The sequence below is a fragment of the Myotis myotis genome, unplaced genomic scaffold, assembly GCF_014108235.1.
Source record: "Myotis myotis isolate mMyoMyo1 unplaced genomic scaffold, mMyoMyo1.p scaffold_m19_p_2, whole genome shotgun sequence".
Taxonomy (NCBI): Eukaryota; Metazoa; Chordata; class Mammalia; order Chiroptera; family Vespertilionidae; genus Myotis; species Myotis myotis.
The window spans coordinates 156384722-156408538 of record NW_023416324.1 but is presented as its reverse complement, the minus strand read 5'-3'; the positions used below and the strand labels follow the sequence as shown (position 1 = coordinate 156408538).

The 23817-nt window shown below is 46.3% G+C and overlaps 2 protein-coding genes, 1 non-coding gene and 1 pseudogene across 4 annotated transcripts in view; 1 reads left to right on the top strand and 3 right to left on the bottom strand.

The window, feature by feature from the left end:
* The window catches only part of ARHGAP31 (Rho GTPase activating protein 31), a 105182-nt gene extending 103450 nt beyond the window's left edge, over positions 1–1732 (bottom strand). Inside the window, exon 1 of the mRNA XM_036348825.1 lies at positions 908–1732. Within this exon, the coding sequence (XP_036204718.1) occupies positions 908–1007 (100 nt within the window). The 5' untranslated portion in view covers positions 1008–1732. The remainder of the gene's footprint in view (positions 1–907) is intronic.
* LOC118675730 overlaps positions 1090–23817 on the bottom strand; it is a 33476-nt pseudogene continuing 10748 nt past the window's right edge.
* Positions 21551–21747, bottom strand: LOC118678075. The gene has a single exon (XR_004974741.1). It is a non-coding gene; the product is annotated as a U2 spliceosomal RNA (small nuclear RNA).
* B4GALT4 (beta-1,4-galactosyltransferase 4) overlaps positions 23083–23817 on the top strand; it is a 34365-nt gene continuing 33630 nt past the window's right edge. Inside the window, exon 1 of one of the 2 annotated variants that reach the window (XM_036352185.1) lies at positions 23083–23270. The gene's annotated coding sequence lies outside the window, so the exon portion shown is untranslated. The remainder of the gene's footprint in view (positions 23271–23817) is intronic. The other variant, XM_036352184.1, reaches the window with a different exon arrangement.

Genomic DNA, 23817 nt, shown 5'->3' with positions numbered 1-23817 from the left:
TCTGAAGAAAAGGCCTTTTTATCACGGATAAACGCTGGGCCAGTCAACCTTACAAAAGGAGTCATTTAATGCTCAATTTCCCCAACTTTCCTATGATTAAAAACTTCTAATCTCAAATGCTGGTGTTGTATTTTAGATTATTTTCTTCCCCTCTCCCCTGCCAAATGTTTAAATTGTCTCTACTCTGCAGGATTCCCTCTACTTTTTCCCTCTGCAATCCTACCTTGAAAAACAGAGACCCTCTCCTTTTCTTTGACATGCCCTAAGCTATTTTAAAATCGAGGCCCTCTGACCTTTTCACAACACTCTTCTTGTCTGACACACCAAATGCTGATCTGAAAGCCAAGAGGAGGTAAAGGGGCTGGGGGCTGGGAAGGAGAGGGAGGGAGGTACTATGTATTTGGCATCAGTTCAGAAATTCAGAAAATGTTTGTGCAACCACTCCCCCAGCCAGGATCCACCGCACCCCCTTGCCTTCCAGCACATTAATAAAAAAAGATGTGAGCGATGAAATTGGAGAGCCCGGGAGGGACACCCAAGGTGGTCATAACTGTGGTCGTAACTGATCCCCACCCCACACGCCCAGCCCGCATCCCTCCTCTCCCGTATCCAAAGTTTGAGATCAAGGTCTCTGGAATTCCCAGCCCTACCCCCCAGAAGTACCCGGTGAAACGGGGGCAGCACCGCCCAGTAACGGCTTCTGTGAGGCTGACACTAACTACCTCTGTGCGTTGGGGTGGCAGCGCTGTGCACCTTAAGAATCGTATTGTTCTTTTTTAAAAAAAAAGTAAAATGAGCACGCAGGCCTGGAATACATTAACTTGTGAATTGAATTGAACACACCCCAGGAGAGTCCATCTCTCCCTCAAACAAAAAGAAGGAGGAAAAAAAGGCGAAGGCACATTACCATCTTGTCCTGAGCTTTCCAGATACTCCGTCAGGTCGCAGCCAAAGGCGCCGGTGGCTCCCTTTCGTTTCAGCTTCTGCTTGGCACCCTTGTTCTTCATGAGTTAGTCCCCAAGAGGTTGCCCCTCCGTGCTCCCCTCCCCGCTGCTTGGCACCGCGCCGGAGATGGTCTCCGGGGCTAGATCACCGGCTGCCGCGCGGCTTGGGGGGCCGCATGGGCGTCCAGAAGCACTTGGGCCCGGGGCAGAGCGCATGGACCCCGCGGGGCGGCGCGGCGCGGAGCCTGAGACCCACGGCGCGCTCCTCCCGGGCCGCGGTGCCGCAGGCCGTGCGGAGCTGGCAGCTGGGGGCCGGCTGGCTAGGGAGTGTCACTTCCTCACTTGGAGTCCCAGGGACTTTCACAGGCTCTTGCGGTGTCTTGGGGTGTTTTCCTCCGCCCGCCGGGGAGGAAGGGCGAGCGCGGCTCTCCGCCTTTCGGGACGCCCGGAGCGGGCGCGGGCGCGGGGAGCGCGGGGCCGCGGGGGGCGAGGAGGCGGCGCGAGGCGGCGAGGGTCCTGTTCGCGGAGCCCGCGGTCCTGCCTTCAGACGGCTTCGGGAGAAGGCACAGCCAGCATCCTGTCTCCCTCGCCCGCCCTCGCGCCTTCCCTTTTTTCCTGTCTTACAAATCCTAGGATCATCTAGCTCAGGAAACGCTGGAAGGAAGTTCGCGAGGGAGGGGGGCGGGGGTGGAAATTTTTGGCAGCTCCGTGCCTGTGTGAGTGAGGAGCGGAGGAAGTAGGTGGGTGGGTTGAGGAGTGCGGGGTGGGGGAGAGATCGCGCGGCTCGCCGAGCGGCTGGGGCGCTGGAGATCACTGGGCAGCGCGGAGGAAACGCGGCTCTCCCTCCAGCACCGCCCGCCGCCGAGCCGCCGCTTCCTGCGCCACCGACGGCGCTGAGCAGGGGCGGGAGGGGGCGCACGGGCATTCGGGACGGAGGGGGCTCAGTGGGACCGAAAGAAGCCCGGCCTTGTTTATCCTCTTTGTCACCAGCGCTTTGACACTTTCTATTTCGGTGCCTGCCTGCTCCTACACAGACCCTGAAAGAGTAATGACAGGAACAAAACACAGGACTCGAGCGGAGACACTTGACAGGGCGCGGTTTCCGCCCGCCGCTCTCACCCTCCACTGGCGCCCAGGTACCCCCCAACCCAGCTAGCGCCCCTCCCAAGTGAGAGGAGGGCAGAGGCTGTGGCTTGGTAAACACGGCCCAGGGAATTAGAAATCTGGTCACAGATTCAAGTACACACACACACACACACACACACACACACACACACACACTATTGCTAGGCTTTCCTCCTTTCTGGACTCCCAGAAGGGGGTGTGATGGGGGTTGGGGAAAGAATCAGGATTTAAAGCCGTTGATATTCTAGCACAATGTGGAGAAAGCATCTCCCACAGAGAAATTATTGTTTCATAAGTTGTCTCAAGTTTTCAGGGGGGCATGTGTTTTCTTCCCCAGTTAGATTTGAAATTCCTTGACTTCTGTGTACTCAGCACACAGTACTAGTAAGCACGCAAATTCTTGTGATTTAACCATTGGCGGTTTAGATCCAACTTCCTGTATAAATTCAACCCATATATAGACTTGAAGGGTAGGGACATTCATACAGCTCAGATTCCTGGTACAAGCCTTGTGTATAGTATTTTAGTTACCAAATACCTTTCGGTCACTTATCTCATCAAGATAGTTTATGAACTTCAACCCTTAACCTCATCTCTTTGTCAGAGGTCACAATGAATGCCTGCCTGTAGAATCTGGCCCACAGATGTGTTTGGTTTGGCATACACCATGCTTCAAAAAAAATTTAAATTAATTGCCAATACTAAAGAGTTAAGAGGTTTCCCATAACAGAGCTGGATTTCTGGATTTTATTATAAAAAAAAAAAAGGAAGATCTGGTAACACGGACACCACAGGGCAAGGACTGCTGATGCCAAGTTGTGTCAGTCCCCTTGGAGGCACACTGGTTAGTTGCTCAGCCCCCATGCCTGTCTTCCCCCTTTGCACCTGCCTGGCCACTGCAGCCACTTGAGTCCTCAGCCCAGTCTCTGTGTATGTTGTCGCCTTCCTTCCATTTTCCATCTGTCTCTCAATGACATCACCACATTGCCTCAATCTTGGTGAGACATCTTCAAGTAGCCACTGACTCATTTCTCTCTTTCTGCCCACACCTCCAGGCTGGTCCTTCCCAGACCCGTGAGTCCTTCAAAATGCCTGTGGTCTAGATTTCTTCCTTCCCATCTGTGAGATTGCTCCCTCCTCAGTTGTTAGAATAACTCCCCAGTGGCTGAGTCTGGTCTCTTCCCACTTTACCCGCCCTGTATACTAGAGGCCTGATGAAGCTTCCTGTAGTATGGCTGTTATTAGATGCCTATTTTGCTCAAAACTGTCAATGACTCCATGTTGCCTCCTGCCAGAATAGCAATTTCTAAGCATTTTCTAATATTGCTGGCGTATTTAGGGTAATGGCTTGTTCCTCCTTTTATTTATACAAATGCATCTCCACATGAGACTGTAATCATTACCATTGCCATTTGTTTAGGAGTTTACTGTAGCAAAAACAGTCATATTTGCTATTTCATCTGACCAACAGTGGATTTCATTACTTTGGCAGCAAAGCAGAGAGGCTGAAGGGGTACTTTTTTTCTGGGTCTAGGCCCCCTAGGCACAAATTATGGACGAATTGTCAGGCCCTATGATTTATTTTTTAAATCTTTAAAACCATTCTTTTAACTTTTTATTTTGAAGTAATTTCAGCTCTAAAAATATGCAAAAAATACTCAAAGAATTCCCATATACCCTTCACCCAGCATTCCCAAATATTCATATCTTTTTTTTAGAAAGGGGTTCTGTATTTTCACTGCTTTTAAATATATTTTATTGATTTTTTTTTTTTTTTTTTTTTTTTTTTTTTTTTTTTTTTTTTTTTTTTACAGAGAGCAAGGGAGAAGGATAGAGAGTTAGAAACATCAATGGGAGAGAAACATTGATCAGCTGCCTCCTGCACACTCCCTACTGGGGATGTGCCCGCAACCAAGGTACATGCCCTTGACCGGAACTGAACTCGGGACCCTTGAGTCCGCAGGCCGATGCTCTATCCACTGAGTCAAACCAGCGAGGGCTATTCATATCTTATATAACTAGAATACAGTGATCAAAATTAGGAAATTCATATTGTCCCAATATTAACTAATCAACAGACTTCATTCAAGTATGAATTAATTTTTAATTACATATCATTTTTACTAAATAATGGTCTTTCACACAGTAAAGTTCAAAAGTTAAGTATGAAAACAGTCATTTACAAGTAATTTGCAAAAACATTTCCCAGTATAACATTAGCTATGTACCAGATCCCCTTACTCACCATCAAAACCCAGCCGGTGGAGGTTGTCACAAAACAGGCCTGTCTAGGTGAACCAGTAAAGCTAGTAACCTTGACCTGGCCCTAAGATTCTTCTATGCTTTACTGAGGATTCCCCAAAGGGACAATCATAGCATTTTCAATCTGGACCAGCCTGAGACCTTTTGGTTCCTGCTTCCTGATCAGTTGGATTCAACTTGTTTAGGGTTCAGGGTTGAGGTGGTACTGAGCACTGGGCAAGGCATCCGTCATGCCTGGGCCCATTGATGAAACCTTTCTTGATATGTGTACATGGTAGCTATTTGTCTCTACTTGATAATGCCCACTTACCTGCACCTCATGGTGGGAAGAACTCACAACTTATGAAGCCAGAATGACGCCACATGGTGACAGCCTTGTTCAGAGCCTGGAAAGCTGCCTCTTCCCCAGTTGCTCTGTTCCCTCTCATTGCTGGGCATACCCTGCGGTAGGTGCTGGACTTATTCTGGATACTCTTTTTGATTTCAGAGAGGAAGGGAGAAGGAGAGAGAGATAGAAACAACAATGATCAGAGAGAATCACTGACTGGCTGCCTCCTGCACGCTCCCCCCTGGGGATTGAGCCTGCAACCTGGGCATGTGCCCCTGACCAGAATCGAACCTGGGACCTTTCAGTCTGCAGGCCGATACTCTATCCACTGAGCCAAACCAGCTAGGGCTTATTCTGGACACTCTTGATTTTCTATTGTTCTTTCTCTTTCTTTCCCATGTTTCTCTTTCTCCTTGCTTTCTCTTGGATGTGTACCTTTTTCTGGGTCTGTGGAAAAAAGTCAGATTTGGATTCCCACAGGTTTTTTCAATGGGCTGTGGATTTCCTAGGAAGCAGGTTCTATGAAGATAATGTACGATTGTTAACAGGAGGACTGGTTAAGCTATTGGCCAATGATATGAATGATGCCTTTAGCAGATTGTCCTGGTGCAAAAAGCACTTCACTCCCATGGAGCTCGTGCAGCAGAGTTCTGTCGTTGCCTGTGCTTTATCTTCCCTGCAACTGTTTAAGACTAATGCCCATGGAGGTGTGCCCTCTGCATCCTTCACTCACCAAGATGGTAACAATCTTCTCTGCCCTAAATAAAGAAGACAGAGTGAGTATTGGGAGATGTTAATGTCCCCTGTGATCTAGCCTTTGATGTTACCCAGTTTGTCTATAGGGTTAGTAATCAGCAATCTTAGTCTCCTTTTCTAGTGCCTAATAATTAAATATACATGTAGTTCTTTGTCCATGGACTGTGCTTAATATGTTCTGAATTTAGCTCATCTTCCTACTGGGCACATTTTCTCTCCCCCTTTCCTCTCCCCTCCTCCCAGTTGAAAGACGCTAGTTTGTCACTGTGGAATGCATTGTGCCTCCCCTTTCATATGTCGAAGCCCTAACCCCCAGTACCTCAGTATCTGACTGTATTTGGAGGTAAGGCCTTTAAAAAGGTGATTGTGTCAAAATGAGGCTATTAGAGAGGGCCCTAATCCAATATGATTGGTGTCCTTGTGAGAAGAGGAGATTAGGACACAGAGGGTCTCCAGGGATGTGCACCACAGAGAAAAGACCCCGTGAAGACACAGTAAGAAGGTGGCCACCATCCAGGCAAGGAAAGAAGCCTCAGGAGAAAGCAAACCTACAGATCTTTGACTTCCAGCCTCCCAAATTGTGAGAAAATGAATTTCTATTGGTTAAGCCACCCCATCTATGGTGTTTTGTTATGGCAGCTCTAGCAGACTATTATATTGGGTGAAACTCTTCTATGAGAGAGCCTTGTGCCCCTGCCCCTCAGCCCAGTGCCAGTGCCCTGAGGATCGGAAGCCACTAGGGAACGAGAATGGCTAGAGCAAGTGGGCTTTTAGAAAGTCATGTCTCATGGGGTAAGGACACATTTGTAATACCTTAATCAATAAAGGGGGAAAAAAAGAAGAAGGAAAGTCATGTCTCCCACACTCCATTATTGCATTTCTCTGTGCTGTGGGTCCCAGATTTAGGTTTTTGCTGCAAGTTGTTGTTTCTAAGTGTCCAAATGATGTTGAATCAGCATTCTTAGTAGGGTTGGGGAGGTTCACATTACCAGTCTCTAAGCAAACAGAACAGAGTGGGGAAGAGGTGAAGAAGGAACAAGAACCAGAATCAGTCTCCCAGCCCTAGAAGCCGGGAAAACGGTCGGCCTGCTGGTGGTGCATCCAGAGACGCGTCAGCAGACCCTCTATCGCTCCACCTCTGCGACCATGAAATCCAGCTTTGCTTCCAAGTGTGCTTCTGAGGACAAGCAGACGCAGTAATAGGCATGAGAAGGAGGCCTCCAAAGGGTCTCACTCCACGCTTAAACATTGAAGAAGAGACATCATTATTGTTATAATTTATATTTTCTCTCTTTGTCTCCCTCCTCACCCCCACCCTCACTGTCTCTCATTGTGTGTTTTAGTTCCCTTTCAGTTCTTTGGGTTGCAAAACATTACTGGGTGGTGATGGGGGAGGAGGGTAGCATTGGGAAACAACTTTATAGCCTCATATTCCCAGCTGAGAATGTGATTCAGTTGCTTCACCATCAACCAGACATTTGGAAGCAGAAAGGGCAGAAGGTGATGGAATAGGAAGAAAGAAAAAGACTCGGTTACAAAAAATGAAGTCTTACTAACTTTTTAAAAGAAATGCCACTGATCAGTGCCCCTACCTGCTAACTCAGAACCTCAGACTTTTATGTAAATACTAATATAGAGAAAGTGGAGTCCAAGATGACTCCGAGTTTATAAGATGGGGGCTGGGAAGGGAAGACACTATTTAAAAAAAAAAAAGAAAAAAAAGATAGAACACACTTCTCTGTATGTCCAGGGCTGTATCAGAGCTCGCAGGAGGGAATGCCCTTTGACGGTGTACAGTGCAGGACTGGGGAGAATTTTTGAGAGGCTGGGGTTAGCGATTAGCTGAGACACCTGCACACAATGTTTGAGATGATTTGAGAAATACCTTCCCCCACTTATATTTGACTCTAATTTCTTTGTACCAAATGCTGTTTAAAAACAAGAGGTTCGGCAATCTTTTGTGTTCTGCAGAGCTTTTAAAAACCGGCAATGACCTTTGACCCATACTGCACAGGGTAGCATTCAATGAGTCTTCAGTGTTTCAGAATCGGTGCAGGAACCAGGCAGCACAAGACCCCCTTGTCCCACTTCACCTCCGGCCTGGCCGCTGCCAAGCAGCAGCGGGGAACTTCCTTCCTAGAGTCACATGCAGAGAAGACACTTCACAGGGCCAGAGGGAGAGCCAAGCGCCCTGGGTTGAATCACTATTATACCGACATCTGACTCTGCCTAAGCCTTCAAGTCCGAATTTGGGTCCAATTGTCTGGAGGCCTCTATTCAGTGGCTCTGGGGAAGGACACCAGGGCTGTTCCTGTAGGAGGTAGCCCCACAAGCCTGGCTGGTCTGCCCTGAGGACCTGGAAGTAGGTCCTGGGTCCTTGTCAGCAGCTAGGTTTGGTATCTCTCCTCTCATTCCCTGTTCTGTCTTTGTTGTTGCCAAACTGAACAGAGACTTGGGGAAGAAAAAGTGGAATTCCTCATAGAATTAGGGAGTCCACAGGAGAGGGGATGACTTGGATGTTGATGGATTTCCATTATCTCAGTGTTTGGTTTGGTTTGTTTCATTGCCTCTTGCTCCTCCTCTGCTTCTGATTTTCCGCTGTTCATCACCCCTTTGGGCATGTGGCCTTTTTAAAAAGAAGCAGAGAGGCAGTTCTGAGCTCCAGCTGTCTCCCCCAGGGTCTCTGAATGCTGCAGTAAGTGACTTTCTTAGGTGGGTGGGGATCTGTCCCCACCCCTTTCATTGTGTTCCAGAGTTTCCTGTGCATTGCCTGTAACCCTTTACCAATCTGCCAGGCGCCTTTTAACACAAAAGGGAGGAGATGAGGGAAGTACTGAGGAAAAACATCCCTATAAATAGCCCTCTTGAACAAAATTGTTTTCCCAATACACAGTTGTTGTTAGGCCTTGAAGCCCAGAAATCTACCTCCGCACTCTCCTCTCCGCCCACTCCAGCCGTGTTCCTACTGAGTCTGCTCTGAGATGGAAACACTTTGGATCCCCACAGGCCCCTCACCAGCTTTGGACACGTTGGGATTGGGCGACCTGGGTTCCATGCCTGCTTCTGCCACCTGCTTGCCCCATGGACTTAGTTGGACAAATTACTTAGCCTCTCTGAGCCTCACTTACCCTATCTGTTAAGTGAAAGTGACAATATCTGCTTTGTAGGGTTGTTGTGAGGATTAAATAAGATAAGGGAAAATGCCCAGCACTTTTGTTACCATTTCAAGGTTCGTGTGCCCAACGCTTCCAAAGAGGCCAATATTCAAAATGCCAGAGTTCGGAGTAAGAAAAGTTATATTGATCAAGAAGGCACCAAGTTTGAGAAAATGGGTGTGGGGGATGCTTACAGCTTCCTCAAATCCATCTTAAGAGAGCCAGAATTAAGGCTTCTTTTATGTCCAGGGAAGGAACAATGGGCAGGGCAAGAAGTGTGTGATGACCAACCGAAGACATCTAGGCACCAACAGAAGAGCAGTGGGAACAGCAGGAAATCGCGAAATTTCTTTGTGTCTCACACCTGAGCGTTCCTCTGCTCCCCCCAAATTGAGTCTAGTCTTGAGGCTCCTGTAAATCTTGGCCAAAATCTCAACCTTCAAGCAGAATTCCTCTAGTAATTAACATTTCTATAGCAGGAGCTACTGCCTGAAGGGCACTGGAGAATTGCAGGCTACAGTTAAGATAGAGTTAGAAAGAGAGAGCATTTCACTGTGTTACACTTTGCCTGTACCCAGGTCTGTGCTCAATACATAAAAAAGAGTGATTTTTATTTTCTCGCTGAGCAATGCTTCTGCTTCCTACATCATTACTCAATTTCTTGGGGGTCTTTCCCCCATCCTGATCCCTTGTCCCATAAAAAACACATTTATAAGATGTTCAGGTTATTTCATTTATTTATTTACTAGAGGCCTAATGCACGAAATTCTTGCAAGGGGCTTGGCCCTCTCAGCCACAGCCTCTGTGGCTTGCCTTGGCCTGAGGCAATCGTGGTGGCTGCCTGGCCCTCGCAGTCCCCTGCTTTGTCCGAAAGATCATCTGGAAGGATGTCTGGTCTACTTAGCATATTATGCTCTTATTATTATAGATATAATTCCTAGTTCTGACATGGTTTGAAATTATTTACTTTATATTTAAGTGCTTAGAACAGCCGTGGGCAAACTACGGCCCGTTTGAAATGAATAAAACTAAAAAAAAAAAAAAAACCGTACTCTTTTATGTAATGATGTCTACTTTGAATTTATATTAGTTCACACAAACACTCCATCCATGCTTTTGTTCTGGCCCTCCGGTCCAGTTTAAGAACCCATTGTGGCCCTCGAGTCAAAAAGTTTGCCCACCCCTGGCTTAGAACCTGGAAAACTTTTCAGAAAGGATAAGATTGCCTCTTGTAAAACAGTTTTTGAACAGGGAAGATATATTGCCATTGGTGGATAATATATTCCTGTTGCTTTTCATTATATCTTGTGTTACTGGGCTGCTCTCTGAGTCAGAGGATGGGGCTGTCCCCTCCTTGGCTCTTATCAATCTCACAAGAAAGATTTCAGATGAGTGACAGATAGCAGCATTGAAGCAAAGCAAGCACATTTATTAAAAATACACTTGGCATTAAGCACAAGCAGGCAACTCAGTTAGTCTGAGCACATCGCCCAGTAGGGATTCAAAGGGTTTTATATCCTTCTCCCTATAAGCTTCAAAGTGTCCCTGCTGGATATCTTAGGTAGCAGACTAGGTTTCAAAGTGCCCTGCTACATTGTTGTGGCTCATCTCAGAATGTTTGTGCATACTTTAGTCATCTTGTTGGGAAAGTTCTAAGACAGCTGATTTCTTTGTTTAGTGGGTGAGATAAAACTTACTCTTCTGCTTGGCTGGCAAGGCTCAGTGGCTGAGCATTAACTTATGAACCAGGAGGTCACCAGTTCAATCCCCGTCAGGGCACATGCCTGGGTTGGCGGACTTAATTCACAGTGTGGGACGTGTAGCTGATCAATGATTCTCTCTCATTATTGATGTTTCTATCTCTCTCTTCCTCTCCCTTCTTCTCTGAAATCGATAATAAAACTATATTTAAAAAACACACAAAAAATCCCCAATCCATCTTTCTTCCCCCCTCCTCCCCTTTTCTGCTCTAACATTCCTCAAGTGATATTTGTCCTTGGGTTTAGCTGGCATAAATGGCATTGATTGCTCTCTATTTTCCCAGGCTAGGGTGATTGAAGCTATGCATTCTCTGGTTAGAGAGGAGAGGTATTAACCGTTTTCTCTTAAGCTTCCTTGGTTGGGAAAGATAGGATCTTGTGATTCACTAGCTGGCTGCAAGCTGCCCAAACTGTTTGGCCTTATTTAATTATTTTGGTCTCAGTTTCCCCATTTCACTTGCCCTGGAATTTTCTTAGCTTATTATTCTGCCACACTTTTGGATATGTTTCCAAGTTTGTGGGGGCTAGTGGTGATAAGGAAACAGTACCAGATATAATAAAAATTACACTTGCAAAATCTTATGTCTATTTCAGGTAACATTCTGCTTTTTAAAATCCTCAATATACACATATTTAATTCTCCACACTGATCCTTAAAGAAGCTAGTCAAATGCATACAAATCTCATTTACTTGCTCAAATTTTCAAAAGAAGGTGTGTGTGTGTGTGTGTGTGTGTGTGTATGTGTGTGTGTGTATCTATCCATCTCACATTGATTTGATTTCATGGGAAGTCCTCTCTGATTTCCTAGGACTGATTATTTAGAGCAGCCACAGGTTTCTGCTCTGATTTCTGGTATTTAGAAGAAACTATTAAGTTAGATATCTGCCTAGGGATGTTTTAAAACGCTCAGATTAACATGTGTATGCCTGGATTTACTCTTAAAAGTGATTCTTCCTGAACCCCCACATTTCCCAGACAATTCTGACCCATTGTTAAACCATATGCCAAAGTGCGTGTCCTGATTTTTGCTTTAGAAAAGATGGCCAATCTTATGAGTTAAATGTGTTTCCCCTAAATTCACTGCTGAAGTTTTAACCCTTTAGTACTTCAGAATGTGACCTTTCTTGGGAAATAGGGTAGTTGTGATGTGATTAAGGGAAGACGTTGTCAAACTGGATAGGCTGGGTTCCTGATCCAATAAGACTGGTGTCCTTATAAAAGGTAGAAAATTGGTCACAGACTTGCACCCAGGGAGAATGCCATGTGAAGATCAGGCAGAGGATGGAGTTATCCTATATAATAAAAGGCTAATATGCAGATTGTCCCTTCAGGAGTTCAACTGCCTGCTATAATGTGCACTGACCACCAGGGGGTGGTGCAGAATGAAGGAAGGCCCCAGCCGGCAGCTGCAAGGCCCTGATCAGCCCTGATCACCAGCCAGACCTGGGGACCCTACCTGTACATGAATTTTGTGCATCGGGCCTCTAGCTTATAATAATAAAAGCGTAATATGCTAATTAGACGGGACAGCCGAACGACCTTCTGGACGACTTTCCAGATGAAGCCATGGCAGCGGGGATGAGGCAGAGGCAGTTAGGGGCAATCAGGCAGGCAGGCGAGTGGTTAGGGGCGATAAGGCAGGCAGAGTGGTTAGGGGTTATCAGGCAGGCAAGAAGTTAGGAGCCAGCAGTCCCAGATTGCTAGAGGAATGTCCGACTGCCGGTTTATCAGGCCTATACTGGCAGTCGGGCATCTCCTGAAGGGTCCTGGGTTGCGAGAGGGTGCAGGCCAGGCTGAGGGACCCCCCGCCCCCGTGCATGAATTTTGTGCATTGGGCCTCTAGTGTTTCTATAAGCTAAGGCATGCTGGGGGTTTCCAGGAAACCACTGGAAGCTAGGAGAGAGGCATGGAAGAGATTCCTCCTCACAACCCTGCCAACTCCTTGATGTTGACTTCTGGCAACCAAGAACGCAAGAGAATTTTATTTCTGTTGTTCAGGCCACCCAGTTTGTGGCAGCCCTAGGAAACTAATGTAGCCAACATATTGAAGGAGCAGAGCTAGCCCTCAGTCCTGCCTTGGAACTATTACTCTAATGATCAAATCAGGAACAGTCTAAGCCGATGGTTCTCAACCTTCCTATTGCCGTGACCCTTTAACATAGTTCCTCATGTTGTGGTGACCCCCAATTTCATTGTTACAAATTGAACATAATTAAAGCATAGTGATTAATCACAAAAACAACATGTAATTATATATGTGTTTTCCGATGGTCTTAGGCGACCCCTGTGAAAGGGTCGTTCGACCCCCAAAGGGGTCGTGACCCACAGGTTGAGAACCGCTGGTCTAAGCAATCTCAGAAGAAGTCTCTGGGTAGAGCCCCTCGAAAATATCTGTATCTCTGGCTGCCACTGGCATGAAGCAATTTTATACAATGAATGCTCGTTTCAGCAAGGAGTTCCACTGGAGGTCAAGAAAAATAGTTACTAAAACAGCTAGGGAGTCTCCTGATTGTAGAGGAGGGTGGGATAAACAATGTTGCGGAGACTCCCTCTCCCATACTTTAATGTTCTGAAGGACTGTTCTTGAAACACCAGAGAAAGGAAGCTCTGTGGGGTCACTGTCGCAGCTGAGTGGCCTTCCCTGGCTCTGGTCCCTTGCTGCTCCATCCCTTCCCACACCTCTGCAAGGGCTTCAGTGCCGAAGTTATATCCCAGGACCTGAAGGCTAGAATTTTTAAGGGTCTGCAATTTCTGGTTATTTATGCTCAGCATTTGCTCATTGATTCTGTCAATCAGATTTACTGGGTGTCCTCTACATGTCAGACACTGGGTTTGGTGCTGAGGACACTAAGTTGGAAAGACATCCTCCATGCCCCCAGGCAGTGCTCACTCTAAGTGGCAAGAGAGCCAGGCACACTGGCAATTGCTATATCATGAGATAAATGGCATGGTGGGAGCGTTGAAGTTGGAGTGCGCTATTGCCTGGCAAAGTCACAGATGGCCTCTTAGAGGAGGTGACCATGGTGGAGACTTGACAAGTAGCTAGTAGTTCCTGCAGATAATAGGAGAGAAGACCTTTAGGATATCAAGGATAGCAGCATTTCTAGAGATGCAGAGCTGTGTAAGCACAGGACTTATTCAGGGAATGGAAAGCAAGAGAAAGTGTTGGGTGTGGAAGAAATTGATGGTCCATCTAGCTTGTGCTAGCCTAGAGTTGACCTTGTTGTGGGGGGCGAGGCACTGGAGAATTGTTGGCAGGGCAGTGTCAGTTAAGCCTGGCAGTGATGTGGGGTCATCAGGCGGCTGCAAAACTAGGGAAAGGACGCTAGCATTTCTTCTCCCTTTTCACTCCCGGCGAGAGGTGGAAATACATCCTGTTTCCTGCCTAACTTCTGGAGTTAAACTTCTTGGGGTCAAATCCTGGCCTTGGCATTTCTGTAGTCCCACAATGATTTTGATTCGAAGCCTGAATATAAAATCAGATGGACTGGTAAGAGAATTTAATTTGTCCGCATGGATACTCTATCCTGCATGGAAAATAAATCATAGTAGATTTTAGAAACCGTGGAGCTCTAACTTTAGCCTGTATCCCTAGAAATTATTTGTAAGATGATCATCACAAAATTAACTTGCATACTCCTTAAACTGTATATAATATCTTGGCCTATAGGAACCTGGCTTGAATTATTTAAATGCCCAGAAGGGACAACCCAGTCATCGTCAACATTTGAGATGTGGGTTTGCCATCTAGTGGGCATCTTTGAATCTGTATGCATTAGAGACACCCACCCAGTTTCCATCAATGGCTCTTAATCTTTCTCCCTCATCCTGAACAGCTCAAGGTCAAACGATATTTTGGACACATCACTGTTTGTGAAAGTGTCCTAATTTATATGTATCAGGAGTATTAGAATGCTTTACTAGTATGATGGGTGTGCTTGTGCAATAATAGCACCACATGAAGGGTTCTTTCAAACTACGTGGACTCCCGCACACCTGCTTTCTTGCTCCCATTTGAGAATTACCAATCTGGAGAAGAAGGTAGAAAGAAATATCACCACCATAAAGGCATAGTGCCTACTCCCTGGTAGATACCCAGTAAACATTTTCTTCTTCTTCTTCTCCCCACTCTCTCCCATAAAAGCTGAATTCCAAATTACAGTTCAACAGTTCAATGTGCATTTGGTGTGTGAAGCATTACTCTATGGGTGAAGTCCTTGGCTCAGCGAATACAAAGATGAGTACAACTTGGCTTCTGTGTTAAGATGCTTACAGTAGAGAAACTGCCAGCTTTGTAACTAAACTCCATCAGGTTATGTCTCAAGTGTTTTTTGGGGGTAGAGTTTTTGGAAATTAGCATTTGGGTTTTTTTGCTTTTTTAGAAATAACATGACAGTAATGCTAGTTCCCCAGACTAAGAAGAAAGACCCTCGGACGTCGGGAAAGGCTTGATTTACATTTATATTTGAATGGCAGAGACTGAGAAGTGAATAGGCCCAGTAAGGGAAGTAAGAGTCCAGTCGAGCGTGATTTATGGAAGTTTGGAGAGAGGACAGAGATTTGGGAGCTGCTATTACGTGGTGTGAGATATTGAGAGAGGGTAACAGACAGAAGATCTTAAGAGGTTTTGTTATGTATTATGAGTGAAATCCCCCTTTGATGTTTTCATGACACTGCAGTAAAGATTTAAATTGCCTCTCTGTTATTTTTGGATGTGGGTTAGTGTTTCCTTGGAAAATATGACTGTGCAGAGGCCAGCTCTGGAAGGGGCTTAGCTTTTTCTGGAAAACATAAATGTGTAGGCCACAAAACTTTAAAAATAGATACATTATATTTTTCTCATATGCCTTAAACCTAAAATTTAACAAAACTAAAAAGATAGTTGTATAACGAATACCTGTTACAAAAGTAATACGTGCACTTGGTTAAAAAATTCAAAAGGTATAGAATGGTCCCTGGCTGGTGTTGCTAAGTGGTTAGAATGTTAGCCCACACACTGAGTGGTTGCAGGTTTAATTTCTGGTCTAGGGCATGTACCTGGGTTGCAGGTTCCCTCCCTGGCCCCAGTCAGGGTGCATTCAAAGGCAACCAATCGATGTGTCTCTCTAACATCAATCTCTCTCTCTCTCTCTCTCTCTCTCTCTCTCTCTCTCTCTCTCTCTGCCTCTATCCCCTTCTCTCCCTCCCTTCCACTCTCTCTCAAAAAAATCAATGAAAAAAATATCCTAGATTGAGGATTAACAAAAACAAAACAAGCAAGCACACAAAAAAGGTATAGAATGGTATCAAATGGAAAAAGGAAGAAGATTCCTGCTTTATTTTTTAAACTTCTCCCTCATCCTCATGTCTTACCACCCAAAGGTAATTACCTTCATGAGTTTGTTTTTAATTCTTTTTGTAGTTAGTACTATAATTATAAACTCTACTAGAGGCCCGGTGCACGAAATTTATGCATGGGATGTGGTGGGGGGGAGGGTCCCTCAGCCCGGCCTGCACCCTCTTGGAATCTGGCCGCTGGCTCCTAACCACTGGCCTGCCTGATCGCCCCTAACTGCTCACCTGCCTGCCCGATCACCCCTAAATGCCTCTGCCTCTGTCCCTGCCACCGTGGCTTCATCCAAAATGACATCTGGAAAGTTGTTCGGCTCTCTGGTCTAATTAGCATATTATGCTTTTATTATTATAGACCAGAGGCCCGTTGCACGAAGAGATTCGTGCAATAGGCCTTTCCTTCCCCTGGCTGCTGGCACCAGTTTTCCTCCGGCACCTGGGACCCAGGCCTTCACTCCAGCCGGAGCCTTCAGTCTTTGCTCCGCTGCTTCACCCCTATGTATGCAAATTAACCGCCATCTTTGTTGGATTAATTTGCATACTCTCCTGATTGGCTGTTGAGTGTAGTGGAGGGATGGTTAATTTACATGTTTGTCTATTATTAGGTAAGATGATTATGCCACTAGTTTTTGATTTATCTAAATTCATGCATCAATTAACACCAGGACATGTTCTGAGAAAGTTAGCTAATTTCATCATTATGCAAACATCGTAGAGTGCACCTACACTGACCTACATAGTACTACACACCTGAGTCCTATGGTATAGCCCTGTGGTCAGCAAACTGTGGCTCGCAAGCCACATGCGGCTCTTTGGCCCCTTGAGTGTGGCTCTTCCTAAGCCTTAGGAGTACCCTAATTAAGTTAATAACAATGTGCCTACCTATATAGTTTAAGTTTAAAAAATTTGGCTCTCAAAAGAAATTTCAATTGTTGTACTGTTGATATTTGGCTCTGTTGACTAATGAGTTTGCTAACCACAGGTATAGCCTATTGCTCCTCAGCTACAAGCCTGTACAGCATGTTGCTGTACTGAATACTGTAAGAAATTGTAACACAGTGGTAAGTATTTATGTATCTAAACATATCTAAACACAGAAAAGATACAGAAAAATATGGTATAAAAGATAAAATATGGTACACCTGTACAGGTACCTGTATAGGTACCATGGTTAATGGTGCTTGCAGGAAGTTACTCTGGGTGAGTCAGGAGTAAGTGAAGAGTGAATGTGAAGCCCTAGACTATTACTGTATACTACTGTAGACTTTATAAACATAGTACACTTAGGCTACATTAAATTTCTAAAACAACACAAGATTAATCAAGCTCAAGAGAAAATGTTGCAATCGAGATATGGTAAACAAGAGATGTATGAGGCTCCTGTTGGAGTAACATGGCATACTATTTTACAGCAAACATTTTTATAAGTAGAAAGAGTACACTCAAATTATCTACACTAATAAAAGACAAATATGCTAATTGACCATACCTTTGCTACACTAATCAGCCGATCAGAAGAGTATGCAAATTAACCCAACAAAGATGGCTGTTAAATTTGCATACTTCAGGCAGATCCCGCTGCACCGCCCCACTGCGGCAGGCCAACCCCAGCGCGGGATCCGGGCCTGCTATCTGCGACCAGGGGAGATGGGGCAGGCACCGTGGGATTGGGCATGCCATCTGCTACCAGGGGAGTGGGCCTAAGCCAGCAGGTGGTTATCTCCCGAGGGGTCCCAGAATGTGAGGGGGCACAGGTTTGGCTGAGGGACCCCCGCCAGTGCAAAATTTTTGTGCACCAGGCTTCTAGTCCTATAAAATAAAAGTCCAGCGACCGAAATGGCGGAACAACCAAAACGACCAGGAACCAGAACCACCACCACCCTTCACCCAGGCCGACCCCCGACCCAGTGGGGACCTCTACGCCAATGGGGAGCGTGGCCAGCCTGCAAACCCCCGGTGGCCCCTTGCCCTGGCCGGTGAGCTCCCGGGCTGGGGCTCTCATCAGGGCAGAACAACCGGCCCCCACCTGTGCACCAGGCCTCTATCCTGTATAATAAAAGGGTAATATGCAAATTGACCCTAACGGCAGAACAACCAGAACGACCACTGGACCAGTAACTATGAGGCGCACTGACCACCTCTCGGTCCCTTTCCCCAGCCAGCAGGCTTCGATTACCTGGTGGCAAATGGGGAACTGGGGGTGGGTAGCGGGGGATGAAGGTGGCACCAGGTTAAGGCCCTCGCCCTGTCAGTTGCCCCCCACACAGAGGGCAACTCACAGTGGGGGCAGGGCCAGCGAGTGGGCGGGAACAGCAGACCTCTCGGTCCCTTCCTCTGGCCATCAGGCACTGATCCCCTGATGGCGAATGGGGAACCGGGGGTGGGTGGTGGCGGGGGGGTGGGGTGGGGGGCAGGGCCTGCTGTGGGCAGCCGGGGAAGATGACCCTGATTGCAGACCAGCCCTAGGGACCATACTTGAGCATGAATTTTGTGCATCGGGCCTCTAGTCAATAAATAATATAGTAGAGTAAATACATAAAGAAGTAGGATAGTTGTTTATTAACATTATCAAGTATTATGCATTGTACATAATTTTATGTGCTGTATTTTTTAAAAAATCTTCACCAGAGGATATGCTCATTGATTTCAGAGGGAGGGAAAGGGAAGAGAAAGGGAGGGAGGGGTTGGGAGGTAGAGAGAGAGGAGAGAAACATAGATGGTTCACTTCTCATAAGTGCCCTGATCAGGTATCGAACCTGCAACCTACATATGTATCCTGACTGGGAATTGAACCCATAAACTTTTGGTGGATGGGACAATGCTCCAACCAACTGAGCCATGCGGCCAGGGCTGTGCTATATGACTGGCAATGCAGTAGGTTTGTTTACATCAGCATCACCACAGGCATGAGTAATGCGTTGTGCTCTGACATCCCTACACGGCTGGAACTGTTCAGCTCCATATAACCTCATACATCCACCACTGCATACGCAGTGTCATTGACCTAAATATTATGTGGTGCCTGACTGTGTCTGTTAACTCCAGGCTCTGAATGATGTGAGATATGGTTCACTAAGCCTCTCTTCATTTCTTTTCCTCTTCATGTGCTTGGTTACTTATATTATTTCCCATTTTTCTTTTGTTATAATTTTAAATTTAAATACTATGCTTAAACTTTGAATTCTTTATTAAGCTTTCTTACTCACTTATAGAAGATTTTTTGCACATAAGCCTAACCAATGGACACAGACAACAGGGGGACAAAGACATGAGTAGGAGAGTCGGGGAGGGGGTAATGGGGGGATAAGGACACACATGTAATACCTTAATCAATAAAGAAATTTAAAAACAAAAAAGAAGATTTTTACACAAGGGATTTAATCCTTTTTCTGTAATATGAGTTACAGTTTCTCCAAGTTTATTTGCCTTTTGACTTTTTAAATGCTTTTGCCATGCAATTTTTAAATGTTTTCAATTTATCCAGATTATAACAACATTTATCCATGTTTTTCCACAGTGCTATGCAAAGTTTTTAAACTTTGGCATATGTATACACATGTGAAATCATTACCACAATCAAAATATAGGACATATCCATCACCCCCCCAAATTTTCCCCATTCCACCCTGGCCAGTGTGCTCAGTGGTTAGAGCACTAGTCCATGTAGCAAAGGGTCGTGGGTTCAATTCCTGGTCAAGTGCACGTATCTGGGTTGCAGGTTAAATCCCCAGCCCCAGATGGGGCAAGAGTGTGAGGTAACCAATTGGTGTGTCTTTGATCTCTCTCTCTCTCTCTCTCTCTCTCTCTCTCTCTCCCTCCCCTCTCTCTCCCTCCCTTCCACTCTCTCTAAAAATCAATGAAAAAAAATCCTTGGGTGCGAATTAATAAAACAACAACAAATGTTCCCCAATCCTCTTTGTTATTCCTCCCTCCTGTATTGCCCAGGCCTCAAACCCCAGGCAAACGTTACGTTTTCTATTTGATCTGTTTTCTCTCACTATAGATTAGTTTGCATTTTCTAGAGCTTTATGTAAGTGGAATCATACAGTATGTTCTTTTTCCCCCCACTCAGCATAATTTTGAGATTCATCCATGTGGTTGCAATAATCAATAGTTCATTTCTTTTTATTGCTAATTAGAATTCCATAATATGGCTATACCACAATTTGTTTATCAATTAACCTGTTGATGGTTATTTGGGCTGTTTCCAGTTTTTGGTAATTACAAATAAAGGTATTAAAAACATTCATGTACAAGTCTTTTCTCTTGGGTGAATATCAAGGAATAAAATGGCTTGATCATATGGTAGGTGTATGTTTAACTTTTTAAGAAGTTGTCAAAATACGTAGATCCAGAGACTTGGAAGCATGGCTGAATCTCAGAGGGAAGAGGGTTAGGGTTGGGGTGGGAAGAGATGAGCCAAAGAACTTATATACACATATGCATAACCCATGGACACAGACAATAGTGTGGTAAAGGCCTGGAGTTGGGGGTGGGTTTGGGATGGAGGGGATCAATGGGGGGGGGGGGGGAAAGGGAACATCTGTCATACTTTCAACAATAAAGAGAAATTTAAAGAAGAAAAAAAAGAAATTTTCAGACTTTCCAAAAGTGTTGTACCATTTTACATTCTCACAGAAGTGTATGAGAGTTCCATTTGCTCCATATCCTTGCCAATACTTGGTATGGTCAGCCTTTTTAATTTCAGGCATGCTAACTGGGTATGTTTATCTCCCTGTGGCTTTAAAAAAATATTTTTATTGATTTCAGAGATGAAGGGAGTGGAAGAGAGAGAGATAGAAACAGCAATGATGAGAGAGAATCACTGATCTGCTGCCTCCTGCACACCCCACACTGGGGATCCACACACGGGGGATTGAGGCCGAAACCACGCCCACTCGCACCTGCTGCTGGCACTGGCCCCAATCACTCTAAGCTGTCAGTGGGTGTGAGCGGGGCTGGCGCTGTCAGTGGGTGGGAGCGGTGGCGGCGGGAGTGGGGCTGCCGACAGACAGGGGACCGGGGGCCATGGCGGGAGGGGCCAGGCAGGGGCACAGAGGATGGCCTGAGACACGTCCCTGTGCCCACTGCAGCCTCATGGCCCACAGTTCCTTTCAAGGTGCATGAATTCATATATTATATATCATATAATATATGATCAGCTTTGATTCTCTATTGCTATATAGCAAATGACCCCAAACTTAGAGACTTAGAAAACAATGTCTCATGATTCTGTGAGTCAATAATTCAGGTATGGCACAGTGGGAAGAACTCATGATATCTGTTCTATGATATCCAAAGCCTCAATTGGGGGTGATTCTGAGTGGGTGGGGACTGGGACAGTTGGGAGCTGGCTGGGCACCTCTTGGCTTCCCTACATGGCCAGCGTGGGCTTCCTCACAGCATGGCAGGCTCAGCGTGCCTGGGCTTCTTACATGATGGCTCAGGGTTCCAAGAACAAGTGATTTTTGAGATCACCAATAATACAAATTGACATCGCACATGAGATAACACCATGAGGACTTAATATCATCTTTTTCATATTTCTGTCCACAGTGCATAATTGGAATTTAATCATAAGGAACCAATCAAGCAAGCCCAAAGTAAGGAATATTCTGTAAAGCAACTGGCCTGTGTACTTCAACAATGTCATCATCATGAAAGATAACTTATTTCAGATTAAAAAGACCTTAAAGCTGATATAACAAAATATCACAGACTGGGTGGCTTAAACAACAGAGATTTTTTTTCCCCTTCATGATTCTGGAGGCTAGAAGTCTGAGACAAAGTTGTCAGCAGATTTGATTTCTTATGGGGCTGCTCTCTTTGGCTTGCAAGTGGCCACCTTCTCCTTATGTCCTCACACGGTCATCCTCTATCCGTGTTGTCTGTGTCCTAATCTTTTCTTTATTAAGACACTAGTCATATTAGATTAGGGCCCACACTTTTAATTTAATTGCCTCTTTAAAGGCCCAATTTTCAAATAAAGTATTCTTGTGATGTACTGGGAGTTAGGATCTCAACATATTAAACTGATAAGAACAGATACTACACTTGATCTTAGCCAAAAGGCCGAGAAGCGATGGATCTCAACATATGAATGGTGGGGAAGGTGGGAGATACAATTCAGCTCCTAACGGAGATTAAAGAGACCCCCTTATTCCTCTATGTGTGGTCTTACTGGTACATTGGAAAAAGTTGCTTTGACAAAATATAGTGAAAGAGGAAGCAGAAGCAGCTTTTTAAAGTTTCAGTTTAGTACTGGAGTCAATAATTCTGTGATAGCTTCACAGTCATAGCTTCATGTCCACTCTGCTTCACCCATCAAAGCCGTCACAGGCCAACTCAGATTTAAACAGAAGGGAAATAAAAAAATAAACAGAAGGGAAATATATCCCCATTTCTCAATGAGAGGAATGCCACAGAACCGGAGGCTATTTTAATCTATCACACTGCACATTTCATTGCCAGTTGTCTCAATACTTTGTAGCAATTTTTTCCAGTGCAGGAATTTAGATGTCAAAACTCCTTATTGTCCTTTAATCTGAAACAGTTCCTCACCGTTCCTTGTCTTTCATGATATTGACATTTGATTTGGGCTTGTCTGTTACCTATGATTAAATTAAAACTATGTACTTTTGGCAGAAATATAATAAAGGTGACGTCATGTCCTCAGAGCATCGCATCATGTGTGATGGCCAAACTGTACTACTGGTTACATTAACGCGGAGTACGTATCCGTCAGGTTTCTCCAATGCAACGGTACTCTATCGCCATTGTAATTTTTGAAATTTTCAAAAAACAAAACTAAACTCTCATGTGTTCTTTGTTAGACAATTCTAAATCTGTTCGGTATTAGTTCTGCTGACTGACACTTATGTGGGGCCTTTGTGCTTGCTGATTTTTTTTTTTAATGTGAACTTGTATTTGCTTGGATCCTCTGGGACTAAGCGTCCTCCAGAGCGAGTTTCTATGGTTGGCGCCTAGTGCAGGGGCACTTGACACTCTTCAGTGCTCTTCAGCGTCTGGCTCCACGCGGGTGTGTGTGTGTGTGTGTGTGGAGCTCGGCGTGGCAAGGTTTGGCTCTTCTTCCCAAGATGCCCAAGATGCTTGGTGAGCTTTTTTTAAAGTTATTTCTTCCTTTTTAATTTAACATCGATGAGAAACATCAATCAGCAGACTCCTGCACACCCCCTACTGGGGATGTGCCCGCAACCAAGGTATATGCCCCTTGACCAGAATCGAACCTGGGACCCTTCAGTCCGCAGACTGATGCTCTATCCGCTAAGCCAAGCCGGCTAGGACGCTTTGTGAGCTTTGATGGGGGAGGGAATGGAGGAAGCGCCAGCACCTCGCGCGGTATGGGCTCCAGGCTCCAAGTTCTCTTAAAGGACGTACCACCCACCGCTCCTTCCACTCTGGGAGCTCCTTCCACTCTGGGAGCTCCTTCCAGCGCCCCGGTGGGCTCGGTCTGACCCGGGGCGGGGCTCCAGGCTGGCGCCGGAGAAACCAGCTGCCCTCGGGGGCGGAGCCGGCGCTCCGGAGCCTCCCCACGCCTCTCGCTGCCTCTCCTTCCTCCCAGCGGTGCCTTCAGCCGCCGCGTCCGGGTGAGTACCCCCGGCCTGCGCTCCACGGGCGCCCGGGAGGCGCGATTCCGTGCGGAGGGCAGTGGGGGCGCCGCCTGGGCATCTCCGGCGGCAGGCGGGGTTCGGGCCGGGGCTGGGCGCGCGTGGGCTGGCGCGGCCCGGGCTCGGCGGGGTGGTCCTGCTGCAGCCCGAGCGGCCGGGCGGGGCGGGAGCTGCGGAGGCCGAACTGGCCGGGAAGCACCGGCTCCGGGGCGGGCGCCACCGCGGCGATCGCCCTGCCGCCGGCGGGGAGCCAGGCGAGATGCTGCCAGGTTGGAAGAGATTCCAGGGTTCCTCCCACATCCTCCCAGGCCCGGGTTCAGGGTTCTGGGGGTCGTGCCCCTCCACCCCCCTCCCGCTCGGCTCCTCTCTCCCTGCGGGCACATCAACGTGAAAAAAGCCCCTTGTTCACTGGAGCCCTCCTCCCTCGGGTTTTTACCTAGAAGTGGACTGTTGATCGCAGCCTGGGGCCTGCGGGGCGGCGCAGTGGTGAGAGCTAGCTGATTTTAAAGTACTTCATACAAATCGG